This window comes from Hypanus sabinus, chromosome 5, assembly GCF_030144855.1.
Source record: "Hypanus sabinus isolate sHypSab1 chromosome 5, sHypSab1.hap1, whole genome shotgun sequence".
Lineage (NCBI taxonomy): Eukaryota > Metazoa > Chordata > Chondrichthyes > Myliobatiformes > Dasyatidae > Hypanus > Hypanus sabinus.
The window spans coordinates 103,775,635-103,792,770 of NC_082710.1; the positions used below are offsets into that span (position 1 = coordinate 103,775,635).

Consider the following 17,136-nt stretch of genomic DNA (forward strand, 5'->3'; position numbering starts at 1 on the left):
TCTGTGCCACGGTCAGGTAGACGTTGTTAAACATCCTTTACGCAAAACAAATCTGGATTGAAGAATATGAAGATGGAGAAATGGTGAGGCCAAAGACTGCTTTGCCATTTAATAAGATCACGGTTGATCTGTATTCTTGCCGATCCTTGGCAATGTTTCACCTGGCTTACCAAGAGTCTATTTAATTCCTTCTTTAAAACTGCCTCCCTTTGAGGGAAGAAGCTCCAATGACACTGAACCCACAGGAGCCTATTGTCTGAGTTAAGTCAGTGATTCCTTAATTTTAGACGGTGATCCCCAGCTCTTAGAGTACAGATCTATGTTTCTGCAATCAGATTCATCTGTTTATAGTCATAGGGAACTCTGATGCAGGAATCTGTGACAATAACCAGTCCATTGGAGGAGCTCAGCAGATTCAGAAGCAACTGTGTGAGGAAAGGAGTTGGTGATATTTTGGGTTGAAACCTTGTATCTGGATCTGATGTGTCCGTCAATTCATCATTTTACCCTGTTTATCTAAACCAACCAATTACCCCTTCACCATTGCAGTTGGACAAGTCCTGCAAATAATATTTGCCATATTCAAGTCCTGGTCTTATCTGTTTTGCAGATTTGATCAATAATTACTTTTCAAAACTATGTTGCTTGAAACACTGTACTAAAGGTAGCAGCTGTACCTGCCAAATAGGCAAGTAGCAATTAGTATGCCTTGATGTGTTAATCGTGAGAAGCAGTTGTGATCTATTTAAATGCTTTGCATTTAATTACCAAATTTTTATTTAATGCTTGTACTTTGATCAAAGCTGGGTCTCAGCTGGCCTATGCTTAAGAAGTAATTATTGTTGTGCCTTGGGCAGCAGTATGTTAATCTGAAAGGTTGCGAGAAGCTACCTGCTCCCTCTCTGGAATTTTCGCCATGTAAACCCGCCTCAATCAGAGCAGAATACAAAAAAAACAGGGCCAGAAATCTCCCCTGTTCATGTTTGTTTTTGTACATCATGGCTTCTGCAAAACCCTTGTGATGGCAACGAAAGCATGTAGTCTGCTGATGCTCTCTCTGAAAGAGGCTGCGTGGAAAATGTTGACGAAGCTGGTGGTTAAGAAAGGGTGCTGACTGATGTTTTGTTCGTGTCACAGGCTGATGAAATGATGTGCCTGGAATAATTTATATCACTGCAATGCGTGTTCAATATTTTTTTTGAATAAACCTACCAAGTGCTCTTCCATCTGGATGATGCACTAAAATGTTTTTAATAGCAAATATCTAATGAAGTACTTAACGTGGGCATGCGGTTGTGTCATTAGGAATGGTAGATAGGGTAATGAAAGATGCTGATGTTTGGGTGGATGAGCAGTATTTGGAATACTTTGGACAGTCCTGCAGCTGTAAACAAGCCATGGAGAGACCCGGGTAACCAGCAATTGTGCAGTGTGGGAGTCACCAGGCAACTGCAGCAAAATCTGCAGACTGCAGATTGGCTGGAAACGGTTCAACAATGCAGCTTTCAGTTGGCTGCTTCTCCCTGTAGCTCAAGGTATAAATGTTGACGGAACCATTTATAATTTTCCCCCCCACCACCCCCCATGGAGAGCAGCATCTCATTTGGACATTGAGGTTTATTATCCCTTCCTGATACAAGCTTCCATCCACACATTTACATTTTAATTGGGTCGTGCACCATCTCTAAGGAGGAGATAGGAATCTGCAGTCATGTAATGGTGCAGGTGGTTATTCCTGTGATCTTTTTTGTTTTTAATCTAATTATTTTTTAAGCAAATATTTTCTTATCGAGGACATGCATCTGGTTTTAAAGCAAGAATGAAATGTGGAGTTGTGTCTATAAAAGATTAAAAGTTATCAGGATTAAGGGAAAACTACCAAACATAAATGATCTTTCTAGGCACTGAGGCCATATTCCAGATGCATCGTGAGGTCGTCCATTTTGACCTCCAGCTCCCCTGATCAATACAACAGCACAAGCAGCTCCGAGGCATCTTGCCGCAACAGCGGGCTGAATTTAGAACTGAATCCCCAGGGGAAAGCTTGAGGGAGAAGTAAATAATTTGAGTTTAAAGTTCACAGTCCTTTCAGAGGTGCAAGTGGTTTCATCTCTGTTTAGTTTTAGGCTCTTGTTTTATTGGTTTGAGGGATGATATGAGATTGAACATAGACAATGAAAGCAATAAAGGTTGAACAGGATATGTGATTCTCAAAATAAAAAAAAATACAGAATGTGTTGGAGCTACTTGGCAAATTCATAGATGAAGAAAAAGAGTAAATGCTTCTGGTCAACGAGCTTTTGTCAGAATCTGGCTTGTGATGTTAGTTGTGGTAGCAGTACAGTGCAAGACATGAAATCTAAGTTACAAAGAAAAAAGCAAAAGACAGATAATATGGCAGTGTTCACGAAGTGGTCAGAAATCTGCTGGTGAAGGGAAGAAGCTGTTTTTAAATCACTGAGTATGAGTCTTTAAAGCAGAGGTTGATAGGTTCTGGGTTAGTCAGGACGTCAAAGGTTACCAGAAGGAAGGAGAATGGAGTTGAGAGGGAATGAATGGGTTAATGTATGGCATGTGTTTGATGGCCCTGGGCCTGTACTCACTGGAGTTTAGAGGACTGAGTGGGAATCTCATTGAAACCTATCGAATGTTGAAAGGCCAAGACAGAGTGGATGTAGAGAGGATGTCTCCTAGGGCAAGAGGCCGCAGCCTCAGAATAGAGGGACGTCCATTTAGAACAGACATGAGAAGGAGTTTCTTAAGCCAGAGGGTGGTGAATCGGTGGAATTCATTGCCATGGATGGCTGTGGAGTGCATGTCATTGAGCAGAGTTTGATAGGTTCTTGGCTAGTTAAGGCGACAAAGGTTACGGGCAGAAGGTAGGAAAGTGGGGTTGAGAGGGAGAATAAATAGGCCAGGATGGAATGGTGCAGCAGACTTGATGGGCTGAGTGGCTTAATTCTGCTCCTATGTCTTCAGGTTTCTGTGCCTCCTCCCTAATGGTAGTAATGGAAAGAGGGCATGTCCCGGATGGTGAAGGTCCTTAATGATGGATACCACCTTCAGGCACTATCTTTAGTTGATGGGGAGGGTTTGCCCATGATGGAGCTGGCTGAGTCTACAGCCTTCTGCAGCCTCTTGTGAAAGTGGAGTTTCCATACCAGGAGATGATGCACCCAGCTAGAATGCTCCCCCCGCCCCCCCCCCAATACATCTGTAGAGTCTTTGGTGACATACCAAATCTCCTCAGACTCCTAATGATGTGTGCCTCCTGCTTGATTGCCTTGATTTATTTATAGAGATACAGCATGGAATAAGCCCTGTGGCCCTTCGCCCACCAATCCCCTGATTTAACCCTAACCTTACCATGGGACAATTTACAATGAGGAAACCCATACAGTCACGGGGAGAATGTACAATCTCCTTTCAGGCAGCAGCAGGGATTGCTGTAAACTCCAACTTGAATGGGGGAAGCTGCAGATCATGGCAGCTCGGGCAGCAGCATTACAGGATGAAACACCAACTCTTTTATCCTGCTGCCTGACCTGCTGAGTATTTCAGTCTGCGGCAGGAACTGAACCTCGGCCACCTATACTGTAAAGCATTGTGCTGCAGAGTAGATCCTCTGGGCTGTTGATGCCCAGGAAGTTGAAGGTGCTCACCCTTCCCACGAAGAATGGTGTGTATTTTCCCTGCTTCCTCCTCTTGAAGTCCATAATCAGTTCTTCAGTATTATGAGTCTGATGAAGTTCACAAACCTGAATGCTTAGGTCTGTTTTAGAACTGGAATTGGTTTATTATTATATGTATTGAGGTACAGTGAAAAGATTCTGTTGCATGTGGTTCATGCAGATCAATTCATTGCACAGTGCTTTGAGGTAGAAAAAGGTAGAACAGTAACAATACAGAATAAAGTGTAGCAGTTAAACACAGACAGACAGTAAGGTGTAATACATTAACCAGGGAGGTTGTCAAGTCAAGAGTCCATATAATCGTGCCAGGGAACCATTTGCTATAATAGCTGGTTAGGTATTACCTGACATACTCTTTTATTTCAGCTTTTCAGCATTTGTAAGTTTTCTTTGGTTTTAGATTTTTGGATTGTTTTCAAATCCATGTCTAAAGTGTTACATGTCTAAAGTGCAGCTGTTTCTGTGGGATGTAGGTATTGAGGGAATGGTCAGCTTTTACTGGCCATCCCTACTGTCCTTGTGACAGTGGTGGTGAGGTGTTTGATATAATAAACCTGATTCTGAAACTCCCCTGGTGCTGTTGGGTAGACTCTTAACGAATAACAGCTGAAAAGCAATCCAAATTAGTAGGAAGTGTAACTTTCTGAGCTTGCAGGCCATGCTCTTCCCTTACATTTGTTGTCATTCTTTGGGGTAGAAGTTTGGATATAGTTCTGTTGTCTGAGTAACCTTGGGCGCAGCTACCAGTGTTCCAGCCACATGTGCATTTGGACCAATTCCAGAACCATTTACGTGATGCGGTCTCAAGCAATCGATCGCTCATTTGAAACCCATGCATTTAGAAGAGTTTTGGAAATTGAATCTTTTTTTTTCCTCTTCCAGCAAGGAAAACCTTTCGTATTCGACAAAGTTTTTTCTCCGAACACAACCCAGGAGCAAGTTTACAATGCATGTGCCAAACAGATTGTTAAAGGTAGGTGGTATAGCCCATTGCTTTCATGTTACTGATGTTAAAGCCATTTTGTGGTGTAGAGAGAGAACAGAATTGGGAACAGTTGTTTTCAGTGCCAATTGCAGAAGTATTTTTCTCCATTCTCTCAGTAGTATTATATACCAGTGTTTTTGCTTTGTAGAAATATATTGTGCAGACTAATATTTGTGTTCCAAATATGAACTTTGTTTTTTTCCCCCACACAAAAACAACTATTTCATGCAACAACTTGCATGTCATGAAGAACAGATGAATGCAGTCTGAAACCCTCAGCCTGAGTGAAAAGAACAATCACCTCTTTAAGTCCATTTCTTCTGGTGAATGGGGAGGAGTCTGATGGTCATTTATAGAAATCATATTTTTTTTGGAATAAGCTTTTCAACCCAAGTGCATAATTTAAAATGTTAAGATTTAGTAATTTTGTGGGGATCTATTTGGAGCTTCCTAGAGATGTGACATTTTGGTTTTTGGACTATACCAAGTAAATAGGAGCTCCACTCATAGTGATTAATGCATAAGATCCCTGCATACTTCAGTCATTTTCTTTCCATATAGATAATCGGTCTGCATATTGGTTCCTTTTACCGAAGTACATGTCCTCACACTTTCTTGCATTAAAGGCTATTTTTCAGGTTTTTGCTCATGCACTCAGTCTATCCATTTCCTGTTACAGAGTCCAAATATCCTCATTGCAACATGTCCTCCTACCAGTTGGATCCTTTACATGCTGCTCACTAATGCTTATAGTAAGTCATTGAAGGCCAGGAACTGCAGCAACATTCAGAAGTGTGTGCGTTTCTAATCATTGCCCACAGTCGCAGTTACATTTCTGTACAAGCTGAGTGCCTGCACTTGCTACATCAATTCCCCCATTTGTTACCAGGTGGTGAGTGAGACATAAGATACTAATTAAGAAAAAGCAAATTAATCATCTATTTACAAACAGTAAAACATTCAACCAAACAGTTAAGTCCCCCCCCCACCCCCAGTTACATAAATTACAAAACTGAGCATCCAGCAAACAGGTACTTGGCTTAGAGTGGACGTGAGCCTTCCTCTATTTGCAGCATACCTTCCCAGTGGTGCTTCAGCACTGGTCGCAGACTCACTGTGAAAATGAGTGACCCAACGACAAAGGAAAGGTGCCTGAAATTTGATACTGGTGCTGTGGCACACAAGGCAAACAATGAGAAAGAGTTGCTGCACCCTTCAAACAAGCCAGTCGATGACCGCCACAGTAGAAGCGGCTTTTGCCTCACAAGTAAACTTAACACCCCCGCCCCCGCATGTGACACACTCCCTGCAGTGTAGTTGTCAAGATTTCCAGGAGCACGTAAAGACAGTTTCCAGTTAATTATAGTAGATGTTGAAATTAATTTTTTAAATTTAAATAATTAAACGCTACTTGCAAAAGATGTCTCTTCAAAATTGAATGATTGAACCAAGTGGCCTTATGCATTGAAGTAAATGAGCTTGCAGATGCTGTGCCTACTCCAACATGGCAGAAGATCTCTGAGCAGATTTGCCCAGAGTAAATCCTGCTGATAGTCTGTAAGCTCTTGGTTCAATGCTAGAACTCTTTGACATATTCACCAGCTAAAGTTCCAGTGAGTTTTCATCAGGCTGCATAGAGTGTAGATTTGCATATAGCAAGGTTAAAACTGGTAGCTTGTGGCATCATCAACATTATGTGCCATGTTATATGATGTGGGCAGTCATGGTCTTCCATCTGTTCTCTATCCATCATCATGATTGTTCTTGACAAATTTTTCTGCAAAAGTGGGTTGCCGTTTCCTTCCTCTGGGTAGTGTCTTTACAAGACGGGTGACCCCAGCCATTATCGATACCCTTCCGAGATTGCCTGTCTGGGGTCAGTGGTCGCATAACCAAGACTTGTGATGTGCACCAGCTGCTCATAACCTGCTCTGATGGCTTCACGTGATCCTGATTGGAGTGGGAGTGGGGGGTGGGGTGAAGGTGTGCTAAGAAAGTGCAACACCTTGCCCAAGGATGACCTGCAGGCTAGTGGAGTTTGTGGCAGTGTTGTTAAAACTGGGAGAGGATTTGATAGAGATACTTGAAGCATGTTGGAGCTAGACCAAATGAAACTAGAAATGTTAAGAACTGGAGAGAACAGGAACAAAAAAAACCACTTGGGATAATGCTAAAACAATTGTTATTATCAGGAATTCACCATGGGATGCAGATTTCAAAAGGAATTGCACAAGTAACTGAAGCTTTTTAAAAAAGGTTAACATGGGGAGAAATCCCAATAACTGGCTGACTTTTACAAGATGCCAGCATCAACTTGATGGGCCACACAGCCTCCTCCTAGGCTGTGAATTACTTCTGAAGTGGAATGGTTATTTATTGTTTGAGTTATGTAAGTTACAGTAGTTTACAATATTTTGAGTACTAACACGCTTTTAATAGGGTAAGGTTTCAGTTGCTTACATAATCAATGTTACTAATCTATTTATTTCAGATGTACTTGATGGTTACAATGGAACTATTTTTGCTTATGGTCAAACATCTTCTGGGAAAACACATACCATGGAGGTAAGTGGTTGATATATTCCCTGAGGTATCCTTTCAAAAGCAGAAAATATTCATTCTTGCCAATGCTTTTGACATGAAATCCAAATGAGGAAACTAAATCTATTTCTCACCTCTTGCTCTTCAGTGCTTTTTCCCTCCTATCTGTGTAGGTGTATCAGATTGCCTTTTGATCACTTCAGTACTCCTACCAGAAGCCATCTGGGGCATATGCTTACAGTTATTTTTATAGAGCTGGACCAGAAATTATATTAGATATAATTTGCACGAGCTTGCTGCTTGATTCTGTTTTAGTAATCTTTTCAGAATTGCTCTAATCACAGGATAGGATCACAAAGAGAGTTTGTAGAAAAGAGATTCAGTTAATGCTAGTTCCTCATTGCAGTTGTAATTTTTATGCCAATTTTTCACTTTTTTCTCTTGCTTTTGACAAAATGACTCACCTTGTTCAACCAGCTAGTCTTATATTTTCTTCAATAACAAAACCAAGCCAAGGTTGGCATTGGTCTTTGGCCAAGGTTACGACACCTGCAAGTTCACTTAGACCAGGAGTTCCCAACCTTTTTTATGCCATGGACTCCTACCATTTTCCGAGAGGTCCATGGACCCCAGGTTGGGAACCTCTGAACTGAACTGACCAGACATACCAACTTGTGTTCGCTGTAAGCCAAACCCTTGGTAGATCTTCCAGAGCTGATGTCCATATTCTTGTTCATGAATGGAAGGCAAAGAATGCATTTATATTTTTTGTGCAAATTGTGGAAAGTTATATTCCCATGACTTTCAAACTCACATGTCGGCTTATTTTATAATGTTATCTGCATAAGCAGGTCAAAAAAAGTCTTGGCCAATGGATTGAAGGGAACAATTTCAATATAATTACTTGGCTTTGTATTGGAAATAATTCATCTAGTTCAGAATTCTCAGTCATAATGTGCTTAATATGAAATGATAGTTGGCACATGATTGATGAAATTAATGGCTGATATTATGGAGAACTGAATTTGCTCTTGTAGGTATCGAAGGAGTAACTCTCCTTCCTTGGCTGCGATTTCTCACCACCCTTTGCTGACACGTTACTCACACCTTTCTTGATGCATTTGGGAACGGTTTTCTTCCTCCCAGCAATTAGGAAACTATGTTTCGCTCACAGATTTATGTGAAATATTAATACTCACCGAACATAAGGTTTTTGGTGAAAGCAATCAATACACTACAATTGTGTTTGGAATTGACTAAATTATGTTTTTGGATTATAAGGCTGTTTGATGTACTTTACACAACTATCAGTCTGACAGAGGAACACAGTGAGTCCCCTATGTTTCCAATATATTTTAAGGGTTAATGGTTTGGGGCAGAGGTTTCTAACTGGGGTCTATAGAGTTAGAAAAAGGCATAAAAACGGTTGGGAACCCCTAGTTTATTATTTTGGAAGTGGAACTAATACGCAGTGGTAGGAAAATGACTTTTTCGTTTCATTAAATAGGACAATTTGCAACATAACTTGAGGACCTTGAACAGTGTTTGTGTTTTGTTGATTGTTATATCTTTAGGGAAAGCTTCATAATCCTCAGCTGATGGGCATTATTCCAAGGATAGCTCATGACATCTTTGATCACATCTATTCCATGGATGAGAATCTAGAATTCCACATTAAGGTTTGTGAAGTCTTTCTTCAGTAATTATATCGTGACAACCCGTTGACCAGTTTGCATACTTACGTTTGAATTTGTACTTCTATTGGCGTCATCTGGATTTGAAAATAATAATGTAGTCTTCTAACAGTCTAAACCATATTGGTTCCAGGGTAATATAACCGTATAACAATTACAGCACGGAAACAGGCCATCTTGACCCTTCTAGTCCATGCCGAACGCTTACTCTCACCTAATCCCACTGACCTGCACTCAGCCCATAACCCTCCATTCCTTTCCTGTCCATATACCTATCCAATTTTACTTTAAATGACAATACCGAACTTGCCTCTACTACTTCTACTGGAAGCTTGTTCCACACAGCTACCACTTTCTGAGTAAAGAAATTCCCCCTCGTGTTGCCCTTAAACTTTTGCCCCCTAACTCTCAACTCATGTCCTCTTGTTTGAATCTCCCCTACTCTCAATGGAAAAAGCCTATCCATGTCAACTCTATCTATCCCCCTCATAATTTTAAATACCTCTATCAAGTCCCCCCTTGACCTTCTACGCTCCAACGAATAAAGACCTAACTTGTTCAACCTTTCCCTGTAACTTAGGTGCTGAAACCCAGGTAACATTCTAGTAAATCTTCTCTGTACTCTCTCTATTTTGTTGACATCTTTCCTATAATTTGGTGACCAGAACTGTACACAATACTCCAAATTCGGCCTTATCAGTGCTTTGTACAATTTTAACATTACATCCCAACTCCTATACTCAATACTCTGATTTATAAAGACCAACATACCAAAAGCTTTCTTCACCACCCTATCCACATGAGATTCCATCTTCAGGGAACTATGCACCATTATTCCTAGATCACTCTGTTCTACTGCATTCTTCAATGCCCTACCATTTACCATGTATGTCCTATTTGGATTATTCCTACCAAAATGTAGCACCTCACACTTATCAGCATTAAACTCCATCTACCATAGTTCAGCCCACTCTTCTAACAGGCCTAAATTTTTCTGCAAACTTTGAAAACCTACTTCATTATCCACAACACCACCTATCTTAGTATCATCTGCATACTTACTAATCCAATTTAGCACCCCATCATCCAGATCATTAATGTATATGACAAACAACATTGGACCCAGTACAGATCCCTGAGGCCTCCAACCTGACAAACAGTAGTTGAAGACAGCCCAGATGTTTGGAGTTTCTTCACAATGTTAATGTTGATTCCTTCTGCTTCTTGCCATATATCTTATATGCAGCTGGTTGAGGCAAGTTTCAGATACTTTATAATTAATTCTCTGTGGAACCTTTTGAGTGCCACTACCTGCACAGTGAGGCTCCTGATTAAATAACATACACTTTACAATTTTCCTTCCCTATTTCCAAATCATATTTGCTTCTCCCCCACCACCCCACTTCAAATTCTGGCATTTCTAATTCAGCATCTCACAATTCATTTCATTGGTGGCAGAAATTTCTGTCCTAAAACTCTTTAGTTTCTATTTTTTCCTCTTAAGAAGCTCCTTCAGACAAGCTGCTCTGACCAAATATTGGTCCCTGTTAGCCCCTAAATATTTTGATGTGAAATTCTGTTTGATAATGACCTTGCAAAGTATTTCAGCATGTTTTACCACATTATTAGCTCTAAGCGAATACAATTTGTCATTGGCGCCTAGATTGTTAAGAATCAAAATGGCAACATGCTACTCTGCTGTGACTCTGGTAATGATGTGCAGGTAAAGAAGACAGTATGTGCTATTGGTCATAACTTTGCAATCAAAATGTAATTGGAAAATGAATTGCAGAGGAAAAGCTTCCTGAAGAAATGACAGTAGGTATTAGTTAGGAATATTTATGGTCCTAATGAAAGCAAGTTAGCAGCCATCAAATGCAACAAGACCCATCATAAAAATACTCTGTCTTTATGAGTGTACAAAAACTGATAAATAAGTGACATTGTAATGCTGAAACTTGCCTTGTTTTAGATGAGTACAAGAGATTCTGTAGATGCTGGAAATCCAGAGCAATTCACACACAAAATCCTGGAGGAACTCAGCAGGTCAGGCAGCATCTATGGAAATGAATAAACAGTTGGAGATGCATGATAATCATAGTGTCCTATCACCTACCTGAAACACTCTTGGTCACGAGGGATACATATAGTGGGGATCATGGACTCCTGAGTTAAATAAATTGATAATTTTTGAAGCCTTCATCAGAAAAGGTCTCGGCCCAAAACACCGATTGTTTATTCATTTCCAAAGATTCCAAAGTTCCTCCAACATGAAATTTCCTCAAGGTTATGATCTTATTTAAAATACCTTGTGTTTTGTTACAGGTTTCCTATTTTGAGATCTATTTAGACAAAATTCGAGATTTGCTGGATGGTAAGGGATTGCTTTTGCATTTTTGAAGGAAGTTTAATGCTTTGATAAAAGTGAAAGATCTATAAATGCATGATAATCATAGTGTCCTATCACCTACCTGAAACACTCTTGGTCACGAGGGATACATATAGGGGGGATCATGGACTCTTGAGGTAAATAAGTTGGTAATTTTTGAAACCTACAACATCCTGCTAATGGTAGTAAGATAAATGTGGAAAAAGAATTAAATTGATTGAGGGAAGAATTAGGTCAAGTAGATAAACTTCCTGGACTGCTTCAGATCCCTAATAGGGCTATTCAATAATCTGACCTGCTGGTGTTAGTGGTGGAAGGAACGATAGACATTTAAACCAGGTGTTCTGAGCCTGACTTCCACAAACCCCTTGCTTAATGGTATTGGCTCGTGGCATAAAAAAGGTTGGGAACCCCTGATTTAAAAAGATCTAAGACTTCTGTAATTCATCAAGAATTCAGAAATTTCAGGTCTACCCTGGCTAAAGTGATCTAGTTTTTGAGAGAATCCCAAGTGTATGGGAATGGAATTTCGTGAGCATTGTAATAAGACCTAGGAACAGAATTAAGTCATTCAGCCCATTGAGTGTTCTCTGCCATTTTATTGTAGTTGAATTATTATCCCTCCCAACCCAATTCTCCTCCCTTCTCCTTGTCATCTTTGACACCCTGACTAATCAAGAACCTATCAACATCTGCCTTACATATACCCAATGACTTGGCCTCCATTGCTGTCTGTGGCAGTGAATTCCACAGATACACCACCCTCTGGTTAAAGAAATTCCTTCTCCTCTCTGTCCTAAAGAAATGTAATAGTGAACCTTTAGAACAAGGGCCCCAATCTGGGGTCTGTGGACCCCTTGCTTAATGGTATTTGTCCATGGCATAAAGAAGGTTGGGGACCTTTGGTATAGAAGGCATTTGATGGAGTGGAACTGAAACTGCTTGAGAAACTCAGAATGTCAAGCAGCATCTGTGGAGGACAGGGTCAGTTGATATTTTGGGTGTAAAACTGATCCATATTCCAGCATCTGCAATCTGTTGTGCCTCCATTTCACCCATCCAACATTACTGTGTGGGGTAAGACTTGGCACACATGAAGACAGATGGGGTACGAAAGGAAATATAACCACAGAAATATAGAAAATTTGGGGGATGGAAGTACGAGAAAAATGCATATTCTTCTTTGGGCAGAATGTGTTAATGGTAATTCTCCACAAGACTATAATGTAGATTTTAGATAATATCATTAATGTAGAAAGTGGTGAGGTTTTGAAGAAGGGGGAGTTGAGAGTGAGCAGCAACTTTAACCTCCCTCAACTGTTTAGACCAACAAATGCAAGAGGTACTGCAGGTGCTGGAAATCTAGAACAATGTGCTGGAGGAGCTCAGCAGGTCAGGCAGCATGTATGGATGGGAATCAATTGTTGATGTTTCAGGCTGAAGCCCTTCATGTCTTATGGTCTTACTTGGGATTCGGTCATGATGAAAGGACTCGGCCCAAAATGTTGATAGTTTATTCCCTTCCACAGATGCTGCCTGACCTGCTGAGCTCCTCCAGCACATTGTGTGTATTGTTTAGACCAATGACTTTTTTTAATATAGCTATGAATCAGCTTTTTCATTGACATATATAACACAAGAATACTGCACAGTATTCAGTATGCATAGTATTTCCATCCATCTTAATGTTGTGAACTCCAAAATTGATTACCTTTTTCAAAAGAAAGTAGTATCTTCCTTATGTAAACTGCATGTATTCCAGATGACCCTCTTCTTAACAAAAGAAGCAGCAGAAAAAAAATTATATTGGATGCATTACTTCAACTGATTATCAGCTGATTAAGTTCTAAACTAAATTAAGTTGTTTTATTTCTTGTTGCAGTTTCAAAAACAAATCTTTCAGTACATGAGGATAAAAACAGAGTACCTTTTGTTAAGGTGAGATTTATTTCTAAATACTCTACAGTCTTTATGGTGGCAACAAGGAATATGATGGTGGCTTGACTCAGTGCAGTGTGGGCTGTAAGCAGCCATCACCCTGCATTTAATTAGAACCTGCAAGGAATGGCAGTCTTATTTTAATACTGTTCAATGAATGATTGTATAGTTTTATATTAATGTTGTACACAACATTGCAAATATCTCATTGATATCAGATTGTTGGTCTGTTTGTTTATTGAGATACAGCATCACCTAGCAATCCCCCAATTTAACCCCAGCCTAATCATGCGACAGTTTATAATGTCTCATTAACCTATTAACCGGAGGGACATGGGAGGAAACTGAAGGGGTCATGAGAAGAACATACAAACTTCTTGCAGGCAGGTGCGGGAACTGAATCCAGGTTCATAATGGAATTTCAGGGCATTTTAAATTTAGAAAACACACGGTAGTGTAGTGGATAGCACAACGCTTTACAGTACTAGCAACCTGGGTTCAATCACTAGCTAAGGTTAACAGACATCCCACCTCTCCTGGAATTTCTGGGAGTTTCCCGCATACTGAAAGTAGCTCCCTGACACCTGCAAATTATATACAATATCCTGGAAATAGATTTTTTTTTTGAGAGGGAGAGAGCGAGAGAGAGAAGGAGAGCACAGGAGATCGCGCCATGGCAGAGTGTTCCAAAAAAAGAAAATATAAAACGTACTGCACCCCAGACTACACTAAAGTGTAGCCCTGCCTAATAGGGGTCAAAAATAATGACAGTGTTGCTTGCTGCACTGTTTGCAACAGTGACTTTTCTATTGCTCATGGTGGGTTAAAATGTAAAAGCATTTTGATGTGAGGTTAGCTGGTGTCATTCATTCATTAGCATAGCTAACGTTATTTAAACTAGCTGGCTAGCTGCTAAGGAGCTACTCTATTGCAGACATCCCACCTCTCCTGCAAATTGATGGTGCTACCTCCCTAAAATGAGTTTTTGCAGGGTGGGATGTGATGTCTAGGTTAAACTGGGGATTGCTGGTAGCGTAGCTCAAGGGGCCGGAAGGGTCTATTTCACGCTGTATCTCAATAAATTAAAAATAATCTTTTTTCAACTCTTGCAAGGAAATTAGTGGTGATCCAAAAATGTCTGTTATGGTAAACATGCCAAAACTGATTAAATAAGGTGGGAACTTAAACCAAAATGTTCTAGGCCTCAACCAACAAACTAAAGGCAGACGAGGACTGGTGGATCAGCAGATATATTTTCTCCCAAAGTTGTTAATGGCATCACAACCCTTTTCCATGATAGGAGTACCAACTACCTCTATTCAAATCCACATATTTTACTGACATTTCATTCCAATCTCAATTGCAAAAGCCCCACCCCATATTCACTTTTTATCCTCATTCTCCATTTCCTACTCTCAACTCCTTTCCAGCTTCAGGCCAGTCAGGTGAGCTTCCTGCCTGATAGCTGGTCAGACAACTACAGCTAAGACATAAAATTTATTACAGGTTGGGCTGTTAAAGTAAAACCTGTTCCCCTGTTCAACCACAGCTTCCTCCCAGTCTTGAATGAAAGCTTCATTGTCTGGATTTGAGTCAGTGTTGGCACTGCAACGATAGTGATCTTGAACTCCTTCATGTGATTGTAATGCATTAAGTTAAACTTCAATTGGTCAAAATGTACACAATGCACCAATATCACAAAGTAATCACTAGAAGAGGTGGGAATAATCAAAATTTTTAGGATGAGCTTTCAAATTAATTTTTCTGTTGCCATTTAACATTGTATTTCTAGTCTCACTTGTGTTCAAGCTATCAAATGCCCTAAGATCTAAAAATGATAAGCCATCATTTTTTTTAGTAAGACACAGAAAGTCCTGGAGGAACTCAGCATCTTTAGAGTGTTACGAACCCCGTAACTGGGTCACTTACCAGCAAAGATAGAGAGGTCCGTTGAAGCCTGATGGTACTATTTTTAACAGTGTTTATTAGTAAAAATACACAAAAATAATATCAATGCAAACATACAGATAATATACGTCGTCAATACTAAATCTAAAAGTGTGGGTATAATAATAATCAATAAGAAATAAGCTCTATCATTGTCTAGGGGATAATGTATTGTCCGATGGAAATATAAAAGTCATTCAGTTCATTCAGGCTGCAGCCTTTGGTTGGAGTCAAGAGAGATTTTAGAAACTTGCCAGCTTTTCCTTTTTATGATTTCGATCCTTTGAGAGTTCCGATGGTGTAGCCGGTCCTTTAGCGAAGCCGTTCTTCCATGGTAATCCCGCCAATTCCTAGGCAAAGGAAAAGGACGCAATCGAGCCCCACTGGCTGTCGCTATTAAATGCTGTCACGGGATTTCTAGCGTTTCTCCTGGTGCGTCTAAAGGGGTTGTTCCCCAGACCCTCTTTTATCCTAACTCACGGGGTCTCAGATGTCAATCAGGTTGGGATGATGCAATCCCTCAACCAGCCCACTCTGGTCATCTCCTGGGGGCTTCAATGAATAGTACAGTACTCAATACACAATTCTGTCTCCAAGAGACAATGGCCGTTATCCGTGGCTTTGTCTCGCTGAGGTCAGGACACATTCCAAACCCTGTGTGTTCTGGATGTCTCTGTCTCATTTCCTGGGTCCCAGACCCGAATTAATAGCGATCTAGCGATTCTCAAAAAGGAGGGGACTACTTTGTACCCTTTGGCCCCTCAGAGTTGTGGCACATTCGTAACACCCCCTTCCTTCAAAGCGTTTTTACCATCGGTAAAAACGAAGTAATACAGAGTCTTACAGGACTTTAGAATCTAACACAATACAAAAGTTTTTTTTCACTACAGAGTAATACAGTTATACATTCAATTCAGCATCTAAACAGTTAACGATTACATTGTCACTTCCTTTAATATCTTAACATTTTGTACCTTACTAAAGTCTTGTAGCATCAGACTTCAATTGAATAACCACCTATTTTTATTCCTTTTCTTCAACAAACAAAAACTAAAGAGTTGTGATCTTAGCTTCCGTGTATACTACAAAAGTTCATGCAAATACTAATCTTTATGTTACTTTCAAACTTAATAGTCAATCTTCCATGGGGGTTGTCTTTATTGTTCACATGCTTTGTCGAAATCCCTTAAAACCGGATCCTGCTATTTAAAACGGCATCCCGTCAACCCGCGCCCCTTTTCCAGTTAACTCCCACGTGGTGAGCTTGTGCACCAGTGGGGAATAGGCTTTCGCCTGCTCCTTTCATAGGAGTTATTTTATCAACAAAGTGTTCCAAACTTAGACCATTTTCTGAATTTCCACACAATTCTTTAATTTTAAGCAAGTTGCTAGTTTTCTCTTCAGGACCCTTCATGCTATTAATTCTTAATTTAAGATCTGCAAGCGATCCCTCTTTGTTCAAACAGCATTTCAAATTCTGCTTTTTCACACCACACTCTTGAATAACAATAGCGTGTGGGGCACCTTTACATTCCAACTCAACCTGTAATTGATTCGCAGGCAACTTGTTACCAAGCCACTGTCTCTGCAGCCTGGTTGCTGCTTCTGACATCAATCCAGACTTTAAATTTTCTCCATTCAATTTAGGAACTACACTTTTCCCTTTTCCTTCAATAATAATATTCACCTCATCACCTTTTATCTCCTCACTAACTTTTAACACACCTTCGAACACAAACAACTGGGAATTCTCACTTCCCACTATTACCAAGGTTAACCCTTTCTTCACTGAACCAAATTCATCTGACCCACAAGGACTGCATTCCTTTTCAACTGAATCAAATACCTCAGACTTTTTCTGAGCTCCATTACTGGGTTCAGAACCACGTGTATCCACATCTTGAACACACTCAAACAGGACATCTGCCTCTTCCAGGCTTTCAATACCCG

General features: G+C 40.2%; 1 protein-coding gene across 2 annotated transcripts in view; it reads left to right on the forward strand.

Moving 5' to 3' along the window:
- The window catches only part of LOC132394305 (kinesin heavy chain), a 157,720-nt gene that overhangs the window by 52,961 nt on the left and 87,623 nt on the right, over positions 1 to 17,136 (forward strand). For both annotated transcript variants that reach the window (XM_059970277.1, XM_059970278.1), the window contains exons 2-6: positions 4,575 to 4,665; positions 7,169 to 7,242; positions 8,793 to 8,897; positions 11,238 to 11,286; positions 13,184 to 13,239. In XM_059970277.1, coding sequence (XP_059826260.1) covers positions 4,575 to 4,665; positions 7,169 to 7,242; positions 8,793 to 8,897; positions 11,238 to 11,286; positions 13,184 to 13,239 — 375 coding nt within the window. The remainder of the gene's footprint in view (positions 1 to 4,574; positions 4,666 to 7,168; positions 7,243 to 8,792; positions 8,898 to 11,237; positions 11,287 to 13,183; positions 13,240 to 17,136) is intronic.